Source organism: Amborella trichopoda, chromosome 6 (genome assembly GCF_054954075.1).
Source record: "Amborella trichopoda isolate Santa Cruz 75 chromosome 6, AtrichopodaSantaCruz75HAP2 v2.0, whole genome shotgun sequence".
Classification (NCBI taxonomy): Eukaryota; Viridiplantae; Streptophyta; class Magnoliopsida; order Amborellales; family Amborellaceae; genus Amborella; species Amborella trichopoda.
Window position 1 is genome coordinate 37,272,598 of NC_142341.1, and position 20,829 is coordinate 37,293,426.

General features: G+C 34.7%; 1 protein-coding gene across 5 annotated transcripts in view; it reads left to right on the forward strand.

Annotated features, from left to right (window-relative positions):
• Positions 1 to 20,512, forward strand: part of LOC105420716 (hexokinase-1 protein) — a 31,633-nt gene extending 11,121 nt beyond the window's left edge. The window contains exons 3-5 of one of the 5 annotated variants that reach the window (XR_966692.3): positions 192 to 273; positions 1,232 to 1,372; positions 20,049 to 20,512. Coding sequence is in view for 4 of the 5 variants with exons in the window: in XM_011625412.3 (XP_011623714.1) it covers positions 192 to 264 (73 nt within the window). In the remaining variant the exon portion in view is untranslated. Of the gene's footprint in view, positions 1 to 191; positions 274 to 1,231; positions 1,373 to 13,240; positions 13,625 to 14,517; positions 15,532 to 20,048 lie in introns of those variants that run through there. The other 4 variants (XM_011625412.3, XM_020667676.2, XM_088870361.1 and 1 more) reach the window with 4 other exon arrangements.
• Positions 20,513 to 20,829: the final 317 nt, after the last annotated feature.

Genomic DNA, 20,829 nt, shown 5'->3' on the forward strand with positions numbered 1-20,829 from the left:
AGATGCATTCGTCTTCCTGTCAACCACATACTTACCCTTATTTATGAACATTGTAAATTTGCGTAAAGGCATACTCCTCACTATTTAGGTTACGTTTAAGGCTTTTTAATACATTATGTATGTTATGTATGTATGGACCATTTTCTTTCTTTTCTTCTTGATCAATATATGCACCATCTGTTCCATGGCAGGGAAGAACCAACTGAGCCATTCTACTATTTGCAGCTTGATCCCCCTAAGAGAGAAGAGCCAAAGCTTGAGTGAAGGAGATTGGTAAGATATTTGCTGTAAACTGCCCTTTTTTTTCAATGTGCTGTAAACTGCTTTTTTCACTGATTAAATTTCTTCGTTTTCCACTGAGGCTCATGCTTTTCAGTTGTCTTTCTCTGTTCTGTCATGACCAATGTTGCTTATTCTTGCAATATGCTCAAATGTGAAGATTAGATCAAAATATTGCATAGGGCATATAGTATATTATGCTCAAATTTGAAGATCAGATCAGATTATTGCATATGGCATTTGACATATATATATATATATATATATATATATATATATTTATATATATATATATATTATTTTATTTTTTAATTTGTTTATTTATTTATTTATTTATTTATTTATTTTTTGGAAAAATTTCGTAAAGAACCCTAATTCCCCATCTTATTTCATGGTGGACCCTCCTTCCATTTTTCTTTCAAGTGGCATAAAAAGATCCCTAAGGATTTCTCTGTACCCCCTTATCTCTTATCTCCCTTAGTTATTCACTTTTGACCATAAAAATTAGCCCCAACAAACTTTTTTATACCATTTCAAGCCAAAAACATTCTGAAAACATTTCAAAAACTTTTTTAACCCACCCCATTATATCTTTTAACCCAAAAACGTTTCAAAAATATTTGTTTTAATATATTTTGTTGCCTTATCAGCCCCGCAATGCCAAGTGGAGGGCTCCCTATCTCTCTCTCATATTGGGTTGAAATGGTATAAAAAGTTTGTTGGGGCTAATTTTTGTGATCAAAAGTGAAGAAATGAGGGAGATAAGAGATGAGGGGGTACGGTGAAATCCTTAGGGATTTTTTTTATGCCCTTGGAAAGTAAAATAGAAAAAGGGTCTACCATGAAATAATTTGGGGACTTAGGGTTCTGTTCAAAATTTTCCTTTTTATTTTTGTTAGGCTTGGTTTGGGAGAGCTTCCTGTTATTATAACCAACATGAATGGTATGGCAGGCAATTGCGCTTGGTACTAGAAACAAAAAGGCTTGGGGGCTTCTTTCAAATTTCAATTGTATAAGGGCGTAAAATTGGCATTTTGAATGTCAGCTCTGTAGTGTTAGGGCATGGCAAACCATACCCTGTTCATTGTAATAGGTTCGTTAACTTTGTTCCACTTTGCCATATAAAATACCTCTTTGCAAACACAGATTACTCACGAAAAATCTTTAGCAGAATGTGGAAATCTTAAAATGTTTTGTTCTTTCATATTCTGCAAGTTGTTCCATATTATTCTAAACAAAAATAGTGATGCTAATGACTGTGCTAAGCATGTGCATTACTGACTTTGTTGCTATGTATGGTGTGCATGATGTTTTGAATTCATGGATCTGATCGGACGACTTAGAATGGGGGGTAGAAATCTAGACCAGGAAATCCATTCTTGAAATCTCAGCTAGAATTCATCCTGTACCATTTTTTTGGAAATTCTTCATCATCTTCATCATAGCCTTTTCCTAATTAATTGGGGTAGGCAATTTTTTGGAAATTACTATAATTAATTTCTTAATAGAGGGCGAATTTTGCCTGCTTATTTGTTGGAATTATCAATTAGTATCATTATTTGTAAATCGTACATGAGCGTGTTAATTATATTTTTCTTTATGTTTTGGATTACATTTTGTTGTGTGGGATTATTTGTGTTCTTGTGTACTCAGTTTTGAATGAAATAGACACATTACTCATTTCAACCAATGAATTCAATGCTTTTGCACTATTCCAATTTGTATGAAGTTAAATCTCATTTTAGCTTTCCCCAATGATTTTAACTAGTAATTACAAGGAAAATACTTGGTTTTTAATTTTCAGCATCGAGACAATACCTATAGCGATCTCCGATAAGGCCATGCAATCTTCTATTAATAATAATGGGAGCCATGATCTTTTGTCCAAATGATTTTTTTCTAAAATGATTGAAAAGAGTCTTGGTCCACTATTTTTCGCCCCTTTTTAATGGCGAAAGAAATTCTCACTTTGCTGACAAAATTATTTCAAAATATCTTCTAAAAAATCTCATGGGCACTTTTTTTTGCCTGAAGTTGCCCAGAAAAAAGAGTAAAACTATTGTACATATGTTCCAATATATTTTTCCTATCCTTTTTTCTTTTTCTCAAATTTCATTTTTTTTAAGTGAAATGATCTTATAGGACCCTTCCCCATCCATGTGTGTAGGACCCCAAAGGATCACCATTAAATTTGGCACGGATCTATAGAAAAGTCACGTCCCACACCCATGTGATAACTTTTCTAGAGATCCGTGCCAACTTTAATGGTGATCCTTTGAGGTCCTACACACATGGGTGGGGGAGGGTCCTATAGGATCATTACTCTTTTTTAAAATTTTTACTTGTTTGCTCCTTTTTTTTGGGTTGATCAACGTTAGGGTTCGAACACATTTGCCATAAATATTTTTAATAAATCAAGCCCAAGCTTTAATCCTTACAAAAGGACCAGAAATAATGTTTAAGTGAGTTCTTACAAAGGCTACAAAATGATGGCAAGAAACAGTTGAAAGATAAACCCTAGGCTCGTATATAATGTTTTCTTGATTAAATTTGAGTGAAGAAAATGTATTCTTAAAGCAAGATAAAGTTTTCTTGATAAAGTCCAGTTGTCATTCTTTAGCCCAGGGGATCAAGAAAATTCTTTTATTATCCCTTTAAGAAATTCTTTTATAATGACAAGATTCTTGCCCTAACTAATACATGGGCAATATAGTAATTTAGGGACTTCTTCCTTCTCAAAGGAGAATTTATCCTTTTGTGAACACGCAAATATAGAAACTTGTTTGTTTATTTATTTTTTATTAATCTCAATCTGGTTTAAGTTAACGGACTTTGTAGATAATCATCCTTATCATTAAGAAAATTTGTCAATCCTAAGATAAATGGAATTCAATGCGTAATAACTCCCCCCAAAGCTCATCTAAATATATAACTATACCCATTCCCCCTAAACTAATCAAGCAATACTAGTTCCCCAAGATCACATTACTAGTACCCCAAGATCACATTACTAGCCCCCAGATAAGACTATACCCTCTTCTCTTCTCTTCTGTTTCTGTGGCATCAACATGAATGTATTCGAGGTGACCCTCATCTCGGCCCAGCTGCTTCGACTTCAACCACCAAAGAAGCCGGTTAGTCGAAAACCCTCTAAGTTCCAAATCTATGCAGTACTTTGGATCACCCCACAAGAGAAGCACCAACAAATACAGCACAAGTCGCGGGTTGTCGACACCGAAGGTGGAATGGAAACAAAAGTTCGTCTTCAATGTAGATGATAGCTTGCTCTTCAAAGCTACCTCTCGAGACAATGAAGAGGAAAACACCTCCTCGGTTGCCATCAAGATTTACCGAAAGCATCCTCACTTCTTCTCATATAAACTTTTGGGCTCGGCACAGATTCATCTTAGTGACTTGATTGGATACAGTGATTGGGGCTTTGCGTCGTTTTTTCTTGATTGTCCTTCAAGTCGAATTCAGTGCCAGGTGAATGTAAGCGCCGCCTTTTGGAGTAATGGTTCCATCTTGCTCACTGTCTTAATACCAAGTATCATATCTGCCATGCTTAGATCCATCATATCAAAATTAGATCCAACCTCCATAATTTCCAAGTTGAGGCCAAATGTTAGCATACTATTAATGAAAAGATAAATTATGACACCCATTGAATTAGCTTCCTTTCTATACACACACTTGTCTGCCTCACTTATTTTAAAATCATTTGACAATACTACACTATCAAATTTCTTATGCCATTATTTTGGAGTTTCAACCCATACAATGATTTGACCATTTTGCACACTGTGTTTATGGCCTGGCACAACAAAACCTTTCACTGGTTCCATATAGATTTCTTCATCCAACTCACCATTTAGGAATGCAATTTTCATATCCATTTGGTGAATAATTAGACAAGAGCAAATAGCATTTGTATAATAGATATCCTTGCTATAGAAGCATGAGTAGGGGCAGCAATGGACCCGAATCCAATCCGGGACCCACGGAATATACCCAACACGAGTCCGGGTATGGGTCCAACATTTGGACCCTGTGGGTAGGGTCCGGGTCGAAAACCTAGACCCAAAGACTATTCAAGTCCAGGTACGGGTCAGGGCGGACCCGACCCATAACCGACTTGTACCCATAAACTATACTTCAAACCCTATTTGTTTGGGTGTATTAAGGATCATATACAATTAGAACTTGTAATCATCTTTAGCTATTAAACAACAAATAAGACAGCTTGAAACCTAATGGCAGGTGATTATGACCTTGTTGCCAATAATATGAGTATATGATAATAAAGAAAAAGGCAACCAAAAAAAAAAAAAGAGATCAGAGTGAGGGTGGCAATGGACCCGACCAGACCCGAGACCCGACGGGATAGATCCAATACCCGACGGGTATAGGTATGAGTCTAACTTTTGGATCTGACGGGTTGGGTCTTGGTTCAAAACCTTGAAGGTTCCTCCTCAATTGAAGCCATGACTATATCACCCAAAACTTCTTTTGGTTAGCCTCCACCAAGCGAATATAAAAATCAGGCCCAAATTATATGATGGATCCTTTCTCGCTTTTTAACTTCCTCATTGTTCTACAACCTCTTCAATGGGTTCATTACAGGTTTTAGGTTCATCTCTTCTTGGAAGAGGCTCAACATGTTGTCATTCACTTTTATGAGTCAAGTTCCTAAAGAAATTTGCATCTCTAGATTCAATTATAGCATTAGAACTAGTTCTAGAAAGTGGTATGCCTTACTTTTGTGCATACCCTACAAAAGCACATCTAGAGGTTCGGGGTCCCAATTTATTTCTTTTTAGATTCAGCAATCTTATATATGTCAAACATCCCCACACTCTGAGAAAATCCAAATTTTGGTTGTCATTGAACTAGAGCTCTTAAAGTATTTTCTCTACTTTCTTATATGGAATTTAGTTAAGAATGAAATATACAAAAATTAAAGCTTCACCTCGCAAAAACAACGATAAAGCAAGGTTGATGATCATAGAATTGACTACTTTCACCAATGTCTAGTTCTTTCTCTCGGCTAAGCTATTCAGTTGAGGTTTGTACGGGGTGGTGACTTGGTGAATGACTTCGTTGTTTTCACAAAAAGCATAAAACTCATTTGATTCAGATTCCCCACCTTGGTCACTCTTCACAATCTTAATTTTTCTCTCATGTTGTTTTTCTTCGACTTTATATATGTTGAATTTTCCAAGTGCCACATCTTTGTTCCTCAACAAATAAACATATGTGTACCAAGAGAAATTATTGATGGATGTGATAAAGTATCTCTTTCCTCCTCTTGTGAGGACATTATTAAGGTCATAAATATCTATGTACAAGCCCCAATAATTCAATATTCCTCTCGAGTAAAGAGAAATTGTTTCTTGTTATTTTGGCTTGAACACAAGTTTCGTATTTACCGTTAGATACATCACCACATTCATGGATTAAGGCCCACTTAACAATATTCTTAATTGAAGAAAAATTCAAATGACCTAATCTAGCATTCAAAATATTAGAAACACTCGCAAGATACACGGAGGAGTTCTTTATTTCATTACTCAAACCCATTAAATGTGTACACTTTTCCAACAAAGACATCTCTCTTGGTTAAAACGACCTTATTAGATCCAATGACCTTCCGAAAGTCATGCTTATTAAGCAAATAACCCAACATCAGGTTCCTCCTCATTTCAGGAGCAAAAAATACGTTCTCTAAAGTGAGAACTTTATCCGAACTAAATTTCAGATCCATTGTACATGTATCAAGCATCATTGCCAAGTCTTGAGTTACTAGTTGGATTGAGTTCCCATTTTCCATCAGCTCATAGGTCTTGAAATAGTATTGGTTGATACGAACATGGATGGTAGTACTTATGTCTACCCACCAACCAGAATCATTTCCAATAAAGTTGACCTCTGTGTTCGTAGCAACAATTTTCTCTTCTTCGGTGGTTTAAGTTCACTTGGTTTAAGGACATTGTAGCTTCTTCTGGTGTCGACACTCTTTAAAATAGTGCCCAAGTTTCTCACATAGGTAACAAATGCTTTTCTTTTTAGATGTTTTATTTTTAAAGATGTCTTTTTGCTGCTTGGGAAAGAAAAGGTTATTGCTCTAAGCCTTGTCCTTAGATTTTTGTTCTACAAGGTTTGCATTGGACTGAAAGTCCCTTTTCAATTGTTCTTTCATGGATACATGTTTCACTTCTTGAAGCTTATTCTCTTCCTCATTACGAAAAGACCGTTGAAGTTGAACAATACTTATGTTTCATTTTCTTTTGATACTCTTCTATTACGGGGTGACTTAAGCATGATAGCTCATACTTGGAAAGCCTCACTCAACTCCACTCCGTAGCCCTTAAGTTCTCTACAATAAGTTGTGCCTCATATACTTGACTGAGTATAAGCTTAGGTTCAGTGAAAAAGTCAAGATAATTGGAAATAAAAAACCTTTGATTACCTGACTCTTCAATCTTATATTTGACCTTAAATTCTTTCCGTACTTTATTTGTTGTGGATAGAGACCCACCCATGCATATTGAACATGGGGTCTATAAGTGCGTTGAGGAAGTGTGCTTTACGTATGAGGTCATCCTCCATCCACTTCCACTGAAGTTTGGATTGTTCCTCTAATTGTTGTGCTTGTTCCAATGTCTCTCCTTCTACTTGTAGTTTATAAAACCTTAAGAGTAGTTAATGAAAATAACAGTTTTTGTTGCCATTTCAGAAAGTTCACACCATCAAAGCGGCTGATGTTCACAGCTTTAAAGAACTCCATGTTTCACCCAGAATATTATTTTGGATTGTTGGAAATATAGGGTGAGGGTGAAATGTGGCAAAATAAAGGATATAAGAAACAATAATGTTTCAATCTCTCTGATCCTAGGTGTAATATATTGCTTTCTTAAGACAATACTTGCCTCTTTCTTTATGATAAAGATCTAACAGATCTTCCGATGAAGATATCTCGAATTTTAACCCCTTAAACTAATTAAAAAGATGAAAATATGAAAATAAAGTGGTTGAAAAAGTGGGACAGATTGAATTCAGATCTGAGGCCAGATTTGCCCGGAAACGAGCAGATCTACTCTCAGATATGTGGCAGAGCCAGCATGATCCAGAGCATTACAATACGCTTTTTAAAACAAGTTAACATATTAAAAATGAATTAAAGAAACAAAACAGTAAAAATAAGAAGATACCAGATTGGGCCGGATGGCCCCGGGATTCCCGAGCCTTCTAGGGCTCGTCCGTATCAGAACCGGTCCTCTTTGCCTCTTTGATTCGGATGTTGACCAGTAGATCTTTGGTGTAAATGGTTAGATCTAGGGTTGTCGTGCCCTAATTCTAGTTTTGATCTAGGGTTTTTGTGCCTTAGGTCTAAGTTTTCTCAGTCTTGGGGGTTAGGACTTCAAGAGGCTGGGGTTTCTATCTTCTCTAGGGTTTTCAATCTAGAGATTTTTCTAAAGTTGTCGGTCTTTCTCGGGGTCTGAAAGAGAATTTTCCTTAGTTTTTTAAGGGTTTTGTGATCTCTAGAGGTTGAACATGAATTTTGAGATTTTCTCTACTTTTTTGGGATTTTTTTGGGATTTTTCCTAAATTTTAAGAATTTTCTAAGTTTTTCCTATTTTTGGGTAATTTTCCCAATTTTTAGAATTTCTAAGGTTTTTTTGGTCTCTTTTTCTCTCTCCTTTTAGGTTAGGGAGAGGGGATATTTATAAGATTCAATTGGTGATTTTTCTTAAATGTTTTGGAGTTTTTTTAGAATTTTTTTGATTTATCTTGAAGTTTTAGCCTTATCTAATTAAAAAAACGCGTTTACTGCATCATCAGATGCGTTGACTGTATCATCAGCCCGCATCTGGGCCTGTCGGGGCCGTTATAGCCCGGCCCGCAGCTCGACAGTTGGGTCTCGTAGGGACTAAATTGTTATTTGTTATATCTTTTTATCCGTAGGTCCGATTCAGACGATTTTTGGACCGTTGGAAAGCTCCTGGGCTCTACTTCAAATTGGGATAGGATTTTGGTAGTTTTGGGGGCAATTAAATTGGCTCTACTAGGATAGTATGGTCTTAAGGGTTCAGAAAACCATAGAATTTGCCAAATTTTAAATGGGATGTCCACACTCTTAGTGATAGAAATAGTGTGCATCTAAATTACAACCAAGCAAATTTATTCTATGGATGCATAGGGGCGGAGGATTGGGGAACTATCTTGCCAATACAAATGCTTGCAAGATCTAGAGCACCATATTTTCCTCTTTCTATAAAGGGAAAGTTCTCACAGAAAAACACTTTGGAAATTTGTATGGATTTTGGGTGTCAAAATAGGAGAAAACACGTCTATATATATATATATATATAAGGAAAACGCTCACATACGCCGGTTCGCGTATACAAAAGTGGTACGCCCAACGGCGTAGATCATCTTGTATATAGTTTAAATGGTTAGGATGGGCTTAAAGGGTTTACATTTAAAAAATGTGGTTTAATGGGGTGTCAGGTACTTGACACCTCTGTTTTTCTTGGACATCTCACCCTCTCTCTTTCAGCTCCACCCTCTCTCTCTCTAGAGGTCAGGGTGCACGACCCCATTTTTCTCTCCAAGCTCTAAGTACAACCCCATTTTCTCTCTTGTTCTCTCTTATCTCACCCTCTCTCCTCTCTCTCTACAGGTCGGAATGTCTCTCTCTCTACAGGTCAGGTTGGAACCTCTCTCTCTCTTTCACTCTGTGTATGTCCTTGAGGTCTCAGAAAGAAGATGCCTTTAGATTAGTATATATGGGTTTTCAGTTTTCTTGTGCCGTCTCAGGAGAAACTTGATTCTCGAAGTGGTAGAGGAGAATTTTTTAGGAAATAGATCGAGTTAGAGAGAGTGAGATTTCACTGTATTGTGACATTGGAGAATTTCTATAGTTTGGACAACATTAGTGGCCCTGATTGCCTTCATGCCCACTGATCCTGATGGAGCTTTGGGTTCACTGGACTATGGAAAGGAAGAAAGACGTGCTCTTGCGATCACTATATTCATGAATTATTTCCCTCTGAACATTTGAAAATTTGTCACTATCTCTTATTCCAAGTGGCCTTTGGGCGAATGGCATGATGCCCTGTTTGTATGAGCTTATATTGGGGAGGTCTAGTGTTCGAGCCATTGGACTCTGTCCCTCAAATCAAACTGAACTAACCTAATTGTTTGTCTCTATAAATACCCTCTACAACTAATCATTCTTTGAAACACTCTACCCAACAAAATATCATATACAGGAGAAAGTACCCCTATTACTTGAATTGTATCCCTTGTACATGCAATGTATGTAGGTGTGGCCCATTAAATCATGTGACCTTAACATGAAAAATCTCCAAGCTTTAGCATTGTATTATCCTGGCATTTCATTATTCAAATAACAAATGGATCACACTATGGCAGTTCAGTTTTTGGATTTAATCATAGTTCATCATACGGCTCGCCCATGGAAACAATACATTAACAGTAGAGAGAGAAAGAGAGAAAGAGCGAGGTGGAGTGGAGAGAGAGAGGGTGAGATGAGAGAGAATGTTGGTTCAAAGAAAAACAGGGGTGTCAGGTACCTGACACCCCATTAAACGACGCTTTTTAAAGGTGAAGCCTTTAAGCCCATCCAAAAGGAAATGTTGGTTCCAAGAAAAACATGGGTGCTAGGTACTTGACAACCCATTAAACCGCGCTTTTTAAATGTGAACCCTTTAAGCTCATCTTAACCGTTTAAACTATACGAGATGATCTGCACCGTTGGGCGCACCACTTTTGTATACACGAACCAGCGTACGTGAGCGTTTTCCTATATATAAAGTGCCCTTTCACTTTCACAATGATCTCAAAAGTCAAGAGTTCCAAAAAGTAACCGCTGCACTTATCACACATGCACGTACAAAAGTCAGGTGTCTCTTTGATTAATGGGAGACCAACGTGTTCCATGTGCATCTTCACCGATGGAACACAAGTACCAGAGTGCACCATTTCATCGGAGCCTCGCTTTCTGCTAGAAGGGCACAAAATAGATGCACCAATCCATTAGAACCGTCCGATGGGGCATAGTTTCCCAATCGCATGAATCTATCAAAATGCGGCTATTCACAAGAGGGGCATTCTATCGGAACATAAAATCCACCAGAGGCTTAGCACGGGATGGTATAAACCACCAAAGGCTAATATACTGGAAGCATTGTGTCGAGCAACAAAAAGATAGAGGAGCCACAAGCCCAACCTGCAGGCATGCTCAGATGAGTGACGACTCAAGCGTCGATGCGAGCATGAGAAGTGCAGTACCATCAAGCGCCCTTACGCGCTCGCACATGCACGTGTGTATGCGGTGCTCCGTTTATGCTTCTCTCACTTTGGTTATTAGAATACAAGTGAAGACGATGTCTACATATTTAAACAAGATTTCACTCTTCCACATTTTCAATGTGGAATAAATAGCCCATCGTTTCTCTCTATATATACAAGACAAGACACAATTTTCAAGGTCTTACACTTTCCAAAATACTATGGAATAAGAGGGTTATTATTTTGATATAACTCAAAGTACTTTTTCAAAACAACAAATACAACACTTTATAGTCATACTCCAATATCTTCCATTTGGCTAAAATGTCAAATGCATTATCGCTTATTAGTTACAAGGTTTTGGGCGATAAAAGTTTTTCACCTTTACGACATTTCCATGTACATCACAAGGTTCTGTCTAAATGTGGATTTACGCATTGTGACATATCATATAACAAGGTTTTGTCTAGGACTTTATCCTTTGTAGTACAAATATGCATTTTGAGGAAATGATATACCTTTTTAAATCTCATCATGCTTATATGTGTGGAGAATTTGCCTTAGTCAAACCCTTGTTAATGGGTTTGCAATCATATAACTATAAGGTAAATCACGAGACCTTTGTAGTCATCCTCCAATCTCTTCCATTTAGCCAAAAATTCAAATGCCTTTTTACTTGTTAGTTACAAGGTTTGGCCCCATACAGGATTTTTAACCTTTTCAAGGTTTCCATGTACATCACAAGGTTAAATCTAAATGTGGATCTACCTATTGTTTGTCCATTTACCGGACTTATTCCTTTGTAGTACAAAAATGCCTTTGGAAGAAGTTTTATATCTTTCTAAGTCCCATCATACTTGTATGTGCAGAGAACATTTTAGTAGTCAAGCTTTGTTAAAGGGTTTACAACTTTCCCATAAAGTTGATTACTCATCTTTCATTTATTGATAAGGGGTTTGCAACATTTTTGTCCATAGTGATAATCAGTTTTCATTTGCTTCCCCATAAAGTTGATTACTCCACTTTCTTTTTTTTTAAACTGTTTACTCCACTTTTAATTAATGAAATTGCAGCTTTGTTGTCTTAAAAATTTTGAGTAGCGTGTCGATTATATCCAACTCAAATCTTTAATAAAGTGACTTATTTAGATGATATAAGTAGCTGTCATCCTACACCCAATGTATTCTGTTGTCGTTGTACACTAGCAAAAAAAAAAAAGTTGAGTATCATGTCGGTTATATCCAACTTCAAATATTTAATAAAGTGCCTTATTTAGATGACATAAATAGATGTCATACTACACTCAATGTATTCTACTTTCATTGTACATTGGGCAATTTATCCTTATTTATTATTAAACCAAGAAATAAAACATCCTCCAAAGAGGAAAGTCGTTTAGAAATAGACTTCCTACCATCAATTTCTCTTGTAAAGTCTTATATCATGCAATCCTTGAATTTCTAGTTATTAGCCAAATAACACAAATTCTAATTTTATGTTTTTTGGATATATCTAATAATCTTTTGTACTACTTCCCCTCAGTCATAACATGGATACTTTGAAATCTATTAAGTAGTCAAACTACAAAGCCAAGATTAGATCTTGTATATAACATGGCCTACATAATAGACCTAACGACTTTTATACCTTATATATGTTCCAATTTAGACTTATGCTCATCACTAACTGTATATTCTATATTTGGTAGCTTCATGCCATTATAAATAGGAGTTTATATAGCTTTGCAGTTTTCCATCTTAAACCTTTCAATGATATTTTTTTATATATTTTCATGATATATGTAGAGAAGCCTAGAGTTTCTATCCTTTGCAATCTTTATTCCTAGTATATATGATACTTATCACATACTTTTCACTTCGAAATGTGTTTTAAGCCAATATTTAGTTTTATACATCCTCTATATATCCTTTCCAACTAATAATGTGTCATCTACATAAGGAGATAAAATAAAAAGTTTGCTCCCACTATTCCAAAGATATGCACAATGGTGCAATCTATTGGCTATACAACCAATTTGGGCAGCTGTTTTACAAAATGTTAAGTACCATTGATTGGATGGTTTTTCTAGACAATACAATAATTTCTTTAGCTTATAAAATTTTATTTCTTGGCTTCGATTATATATATCATATTTGTTGTTTCATATAAATCTCTTGTTTTAGTTGTCCATTTAGGATATCTGTTTTATCTTCCACTTGGAATAATTCTACGGAATAATATGCTATTAATGCTAATAGTATTATGGATGCAAATTTTGCCACTAGAGAATATGTCTCTATAAGCTATTCCTTTTTAAGTAACTCCTTAGCTACTAGTGCAATCTTATATTTATCAATGATTTTATGAACCCTGAAGTTTTTCTCTAGGACATGTTTGAATCTTGTGGCCTTTCTATGTTTAAGTAGATCTACAAGTGCTCATATTTTGGTTTCTTTTGATGGAGTTGATTTTATCATCCATAACATTGATCCCTTTAGCTGATGTAAGTGAGTTGATTGCTTCACCATAAGTACATGGTTCATTTATCTTTACCTCAATTAAAGATATATAATATGCAATCTAAATGGAAATGTGAAGCTCTACATATCTGGTTTCTAACTCAAAATCTCTTGTTTCTATGTAGTGAAGAATCAAATCCACTAGTTATTGGTCTAACTTCGATGGGGTCGCATTGGCCTTTATTGGGCGCGCCTCTTTCTGTTTTACTTATCCTTTATCTAAGTTTATTATAAAATGGGCATCCCTGCTCTCATTTAAACTTCTATTCTCATGGTTATGGAACTATATCTCTTAGAATTTATCAAAATACAATATAAATAAACGCTTAATTATTTTAGCATGGAGTTTATCTCTTTGTTGACAGATGAGAACATGGAAAGAAGAGATGCTTATTAATAATTATCGTGCATCTCTCAAGATCTTTTATAGGATGTTTCTTTCAAGCTCTTGCACAAAAGAATTTTTGGAAATCAGCAATGTTGAATTTAATTGCTGTTTTGTTTTCTCACCTTATGTAAAAGCAAGAAGTTGATTTGAAGTCTCTTGAAAAATGTTCTCTCTCTCTCTCTCTCTGTCTCTCTCTCTCTGTGTTTGAATACTTGCAGGTTCACAAGTTAAGGGAGGGACACGTGTTGCTAAAAAAAGAATATATCATATTTTTAGAGTAGTTGTAGGGTACATGAACTGTAAATAAAGCAGTTCAGGGCATGTATCTCTTTTTCGATTGCTATCTCTCTTTCCTATTTTTTTCTTGGCTTCAGCATATAAATTATTCCTAAGCTAGGAATTAGAATGGCGCGCTTATATATCTTCCCACATTGTAATGAGATATTTTAGGTTAGAGATTATAAGAATTCTTTGGTGTTGGAGGGTTGTTTTAGGAATTTGTAGGAATAGATAACGAGTAAACCAGAGAAAGATATAAACTTTCTAATTTTGGTCACTCTCTCTAAACCCACCGTCCTTCATTTAAGGGTTTCTCTCTTTTTATTTATTTTCTATGGACATGCTCATGTTCTAATTTATGTATTGAAGTCTCTCTTTCTATACTTAAGAATCATTTTTTAATAAATATTTAAGAAATTTAAGATGGAGAACAAAAGAAGAGATGCTTATAAATAAAGTTCCTCCATCTCTTAAGATCTTATATGTGTTGTCTCTCTCAAGTTTTTGCATTAAAAAGTTTCCAAAATTAGCTACATTTGAGTTAGCTCTTTTTGTAATTCATTCTTTATCTGTACACCATCTGTGTAAGCCTGAATTTGATTTGGATTCTCTCTCTCTCTATGTTCAAATAGTTGCAGGCTCACAAATTAATTACAGTATAAAATTATTTATAATACCATAATATAGTGTAAAAGTTGAATACTTTGTAACTTTTGATATTGTTGTATAATGTAGTTGCAGGCTGCACAAATAGGATAAATATGGAGGCAATTAATCAGAGTATCATGACCAATTTTTCAAAACATGGATCGGTGGGATAGATCATCCACTCTAAAAATAATGTTGAGAATTTTGCTAATTTTGACCGTTGTTTTTACTCTTTACATATATTTTTTTTAACTTTGGTAAATTATTAGGCAAATAGCAAATCCTACTTGCATACAGTTTGAATTTATAAGTGTATGGGTTGTATGACCTCACCAAACCCTTTGCATGCCTTGGACCCTTGATTTAGAATCACATACTTTTAATATGACAAGACTTTGGAATAGCATACTTTCATTATGATAGGTTTTTAGTTTTTCCCTTTTTTTTACTTTGTGTGCTACGAAAAGCCTTTCAAGCATTTCCATCTACATGACTTCCAACAAATTTGTGGATAAATTCCAAAACCAGAGAAAAGTTGAGTTGAAGAAAAGTTTCTTTAGCATACTACAAACGTTGGTGATTACCTTGGAGGACAAAATATATTAAGGCATTGGTGGAGACTAAAAAGTATATTTAAAAAGAAATCATTAATTTATTTTTTAGAAATTGTATTATGTAGTGATATTTAATAGCTTTGGAAATTTATGTTTTAGGAAAAAAAATTGATTTTATTGAAATTATATTTTTTTAGAGGATTAATTTGTGATCTCATCTATTTCATTGATCATTGTGCTCTATCTATATTTATTTGCTATTTTATTATATTAGATTGAACTTAAATTCATATAATGTTTTTTACCTAATGCATTTAATATATGTGGATTAGTAGTTTTTTTATCTCAATGTTCTTCACCTGCAATGTGTTTATTTCTCTTATGTTCATCAAAACTACATCTTCTTCTTGCTTTCTTGTGTGAGTTATTGCATTATCATGATGTGTTTGTTTCTTGGCTCAATTTTCTTCCCATCAAGCCCATATTATTCACGTTGTTAAAAAACTCAAATTGTTCTCATAATCTGAAATCAGCTTATGCTGCTCTAGTATGTTATTTGCTTTGTTTTTCCTTTGCATGATAAGGACTAATGTTGTTATTTTTCATTATTTACACCTAAAATTCTTGAGTCATTTTTGTTTAGACTTAGTCATGTTGATGCTTTTATGTTTCTTGTTGTTTGGTGGTAAATTGAGGATGATAAATCCTTATTTGTATATTTCTTGTTGTTTGGTGGTAAATTGTTATCATCCTTCTTTATATATTTCTTGTTGTTTGATGGTAAATTGAGGATGATAAATCCTTCTTTACACTCGAGAGAGAGAGAGGGAGATCTGAGAGGGACTTTTGCCTATTCATGGGGGAAGAGAGAGAGAGTGAGAGAGAGAGAGAGAGAGAGAGAGAGATTGGCTCTTGTGATAGTTTATAGACTGCATATGTATAGGAAAAATATTGGTTTTTATAATTAGTTAATTGAGACTTTGACTTCTTTCTTTTCCATTTTTGTTCTTTTTCTTTGAGTACTTGACCATAGCCAAAAGGCCGAGTTTGCTGTGAAAATTATTTGCAATTTTAGGATTTTAAGTTTTGTTTTTTTTTCTTGAGCTTTAAAATGGTTAAAAAACTTCAAAGCAAAGCCCGTATTTTGCATAAAGAAAAATAAAACCATAATTTCACAGAAAAAGCCGTCAAGCTTTTATCATAAAATATGTCGAGACTTTGGTAATGGTGACCAAATCTGTACATGATAAAAGAAGAAGAAAAAAAAGGGAGTTTCCTAGCAATCATTTTACTTCTTCAACCTTTTTGTTATCTCACATGGTGGGAATTAACTTCTTTAGAACTCTCTTTACCTCTATTATCCATACTGAATAATCCTCTCATGGTCAAATATGCAGGCACCTAGTAGGTGTCAAAACAAAAGAAATTGCAATCTCCATGAGGAAGCACACGGAGGAGGAGAGTGATAGGGAAGTAGGAAAAATGCACAAGATTTAGGAATAACAGCAGACATTTCATAAAGAACCAAGTAGCAAATAAATTTTTTTAATAATCTTTTTAAACCGAACACGTAGGAAGATAATTTTAGTGATCATTACATAAACTTTGTTATAGTTTCTTTTATCAAAAGTTTGGCAGAGCCTACCTACTCAAATCTACAACTGAACCTATGAGTAGAGCTATCATTTGCCATGTATTGTACAAAGGATGTCATGCTTTATTTTTTCTCATAAAAAGCATGTCATGCGTTACATATTTAAAAGATTTCATGAATGAAGTTTGGCACATGTATAGCCCATGACTAGATACTTCTTGAGCTCATATGGATTACAATGTGCTTAGTGCACCTCCCTTGATTGACCAAATATATGTTGTTTAGAGTCTTTCATGAACGTACGTTATTATTCATGTTATGTAATTGTGTAGTGGATTTCATATTTTGAATAGCCCATGATTTATGCATTGCCCCTCTTTTGTGTAGAAACTGTTTTTGGGCAATTAGCTATACTTGAATAGAAAAAAGAAAGTTAAGAAAAGGAAGTACGTCCATCATAGGTGTACATTATCAACAACATCATCTCAATGGTCCACACTAAACCATGGATAGAAGAGATGAGCCATTCTATCATTCTTGGTCTGTCATCGTTTGCTAAAGCAATATATGACACATCCCACTCTACATCCTGGGTATGGATAGTGGAGATACCATGTGCCATACTTTTGATGTGATACAAGTACCACAATACTCAATTCCGTAATAAAAAGATCTTACTCATCTAAATTGAAACTTTTTGGGATGTATAACAATACCATATATTTATGGTACATGTATCCTATTTTTTCGGGAATTTCACTATTAACAATGACTTGGGGATATATAGTATTTGTTGATAGATTCGCTTCTTTCTTTTTTGGGGTTTCCTTTTTATGTATCGAATTTAATTTATGGGGAAAATAGAACGAAGATAGACAAAAACAATCACCATTGCGTGGGTTTTGGAAAAGTAAATATAGAGAGTTCTCAATGGTGGTCGAAAGAGTCCACTTGTGCTAAGGCAAGCATCTTTAAAGGCAAGCTATTCTTTAAAAGCAAGCGATTGTGTAAGAGAGAGAGACAAGGGAGAGAGGGACAACAAAAATACAATTCCATGAATGACATAGGTAAGCGACAAATGTAGGAGAAGAAGGTAGAGTGGCTGATGGACGAATTTAATTTCAACCAGCCAAGCAAAACTCCATCATTATGAAAAACATGATGGTGAATATATCTAACCTTTATTTTTTATTTATAATCTAGTAGTGCATGGTATATTGTACATAATGTATTACCATTTGATATATTTTATTATTTTCTCATGAAATAAAGTAATATTAAATTATTTTATTAGGATTTAATTTGTCATGTGCATAGACATTTCTATTTCTTGTTTCTTCACTTGTTTATTTTATATCATAGAAAGGTTATTTTGCAAAATAATGGTTTCTTTTTTTCCTAGACTATAACCCCTTTTTGGAAACATCCATTGGGTCATCACCCATCTTAATATTGTAATTGTTGTTTTTGTATAATATTGCTCGTCTATAAAAAAAAGCAAAAGTAATACTATTATTGTCATTTGGTTGGGCTTTTCAATAGAGTTATGTATAGAAAACAGTGTTACCCCACTAAGAGTTTCTGTAACCTAACTGAGGACTACAATCAATTCCCATAGGACTACAATATCCAACATTGTTTACATTGTTCTATGAACCTTGTTGTTCCTAACTCTTGAATTGTTTGATATTAGTAAGCTATTGTTTAGGTTGATGAATGTATTTTAGTTAAGCTATTCAAGACGAAAAGGAAGGAACAAAAGAGTGACAAGACTCCCTATCCTCCTCAAGATCAAAGACTCAACCCGGACCCGTCGACTGAAAACAACACTCTCAGTGCGTTTCTTACGTGATTTTCCAGCTCTAGGGGTTTCAAACCATGCTGCCATTGTGAGACCCTCTCACAATCAAATCACATCATTAGAATTTCAATCACATAACCCTAAGCTTTCTGTTGTGATGCTAAGTAAAAAATACAGCAAGCTAATGTATGAGATGGAAGAGTATGGGAGGGATCAAGGTTCAGGAAGAGAGAGAAAGTTAGAAAGAGATATGTGGGTGGGTGGGTGGTTATATGTGTGTGAGTGACAGAGAGTGTGTGTCACTTGACGAGGAAGAAAGAGAGTAGGGTCACAGTGTTGTCCCCTTGGACCTCAATGCCTCACTTACATACATCTATATGAATAATTAAAAGGTTTAGATTACAAAAGTCCCCTTAGATGAGGAAAAAGATAAATAGGCCTAAAGGATTTAAATATAGGAAAGAATAAACGTAAACTTAGTTATTCATAACACTAACTAATAAAAGTTACTTTCAACCCCTCTATGTCCTCATTCCCATATCATACTGTATTATATATGGATAACCGAATAAACTATCCATTGGACACTGAAGAAATCCTGAAACTTCAGTGCTTCTCATTGATTTCCTCGACCTTTTCCTATGGCATGTCTAGTATAATATTTGAGTCACATGACTTGTGGCTTTTCTTTTTCAATGCACCATCCTATTTTGTGGAGATTCTAATTTTCAATGGCCCTATGTTCATCAAATTCATCTTGATTACATCAGAAGAGCTGCCTATAGTCTTAACTACTTATTGTGACGAGAATTATAAAAGTACTAAGAATTATTTTAGAAAACTATGAGGTCGACTGTTAGTTTATTCTTTATTGGACTTTATCTCAGTATATGCTCCTCTGCCTCAAGTTATACATGCACTTAGCTATATATTAACTGGTGGTTTGTTTTTTTTGTGTTCCTCGTGATATAAAAATATTAAATGCTCAAGAAGACTTGACAGTTTCAGTTTGTGTGCTGATTTTATTGAGTTTTATGCTAGGCACCTGTGATATAGTAGTTCCTTTGCTGAAATAAACAAATTATGGGCATCTCTATAATAGCTTCTTGTTAGATATGGAGCTTTGAAGGTGTGGATTACTCCCATTTCTTATCAAAGCTGCATTGACCAATATGGGTATTATATTCATCATAGATGATTTTTTTTTACTTCAATTGTTTTTTGGTTGTGTTAGACTGCTTTATAGATGAATACCTAAGTTTTTTTGCACTTTGTGCAATCGCGTTTCTTGTCAAGTGGATTGACTCGAGATGGCAATGGATTGTTCTTATAACTCTATGTTATGGTTCACACAGAAACTTCCTCTTAAAAGGTAAGTAGGGGATATGGGTTTATCAGAGTTGTTGCATGAGAACAATGTTGGCTTGATGGAAAAAACTCATTTAGACACATCAAGAGATCGGATCAAACTCAATATTGATCAAATTGGTTTCCATAGGGTGAAATATGATGATGAGATTACATCAAGAATTAGAAGTGCAATAGAAAAAACCTCTTTATCTGCAACAGATCAACTTGGTTAGTCATGAAAAAGCTAAAAATTTCAATACCTTCATAAAACGTTTTATCTATGTTTTGTATATTCCTTATACATATTATTGTTTGTCAGGTATATTCAATGACGCATATGTTCTATTCAATGACGCGTATGTTCTTTGTGCGGCTTGCAAGCAGACACTATCCTTTTTGCATTGTTTAATGGTTGCATACAGGGAGGAGCTTGATTGTACTCACTTAAAGTTGTGAAGATGGGTGATGCCATTTCAAAAGCCTCTAATTACCTTAAATAATTTATCATTAATCTTTTGCAGTTTGGGGTTGAGTAAGTCTTTAAAGTTTCCTTGTTAATATGAATGATTATTGCCCTTTGTTTGTTACTTGCATTTCTATGCTTTTTAGAATTGCTTAGTTGCGATTGCATTAACTTTAAGTATGAAGAAAAAGGAATGAGGCTTAACATTCTCACTACCTCATGTTCCTCATATTTCATAGGAATTGATGACAAGCTGGTGCTTGCTTTAAACAAATATATGATAGCATACTTGAAAATACAAACTGGAAATGAGTTTACAAGAAGGGGAATTGATGAGATGCTGGTGCTTGTTTTACACAAATCTATGAAAGTATACTTGAAATTACATACTGGAAATGAGTTTACAAGAAGTGGAATTATGGTTCTCCGAAACTGGAATTAGTAATATACTTAAAAATGGCCCTTGGACACATGGATCATTACATAAAGGACCTAAGGTTGAACAGTAAAGTCCTGGCAATACAAAATTAGACCAAAAGATCTTATAACATATACATAACAATACAGTAGTATACTCCTATAGTTGGTGCATGAATGTCATGCATGCTCAACTTGGTTAATTTTTTTTTTCAGAATG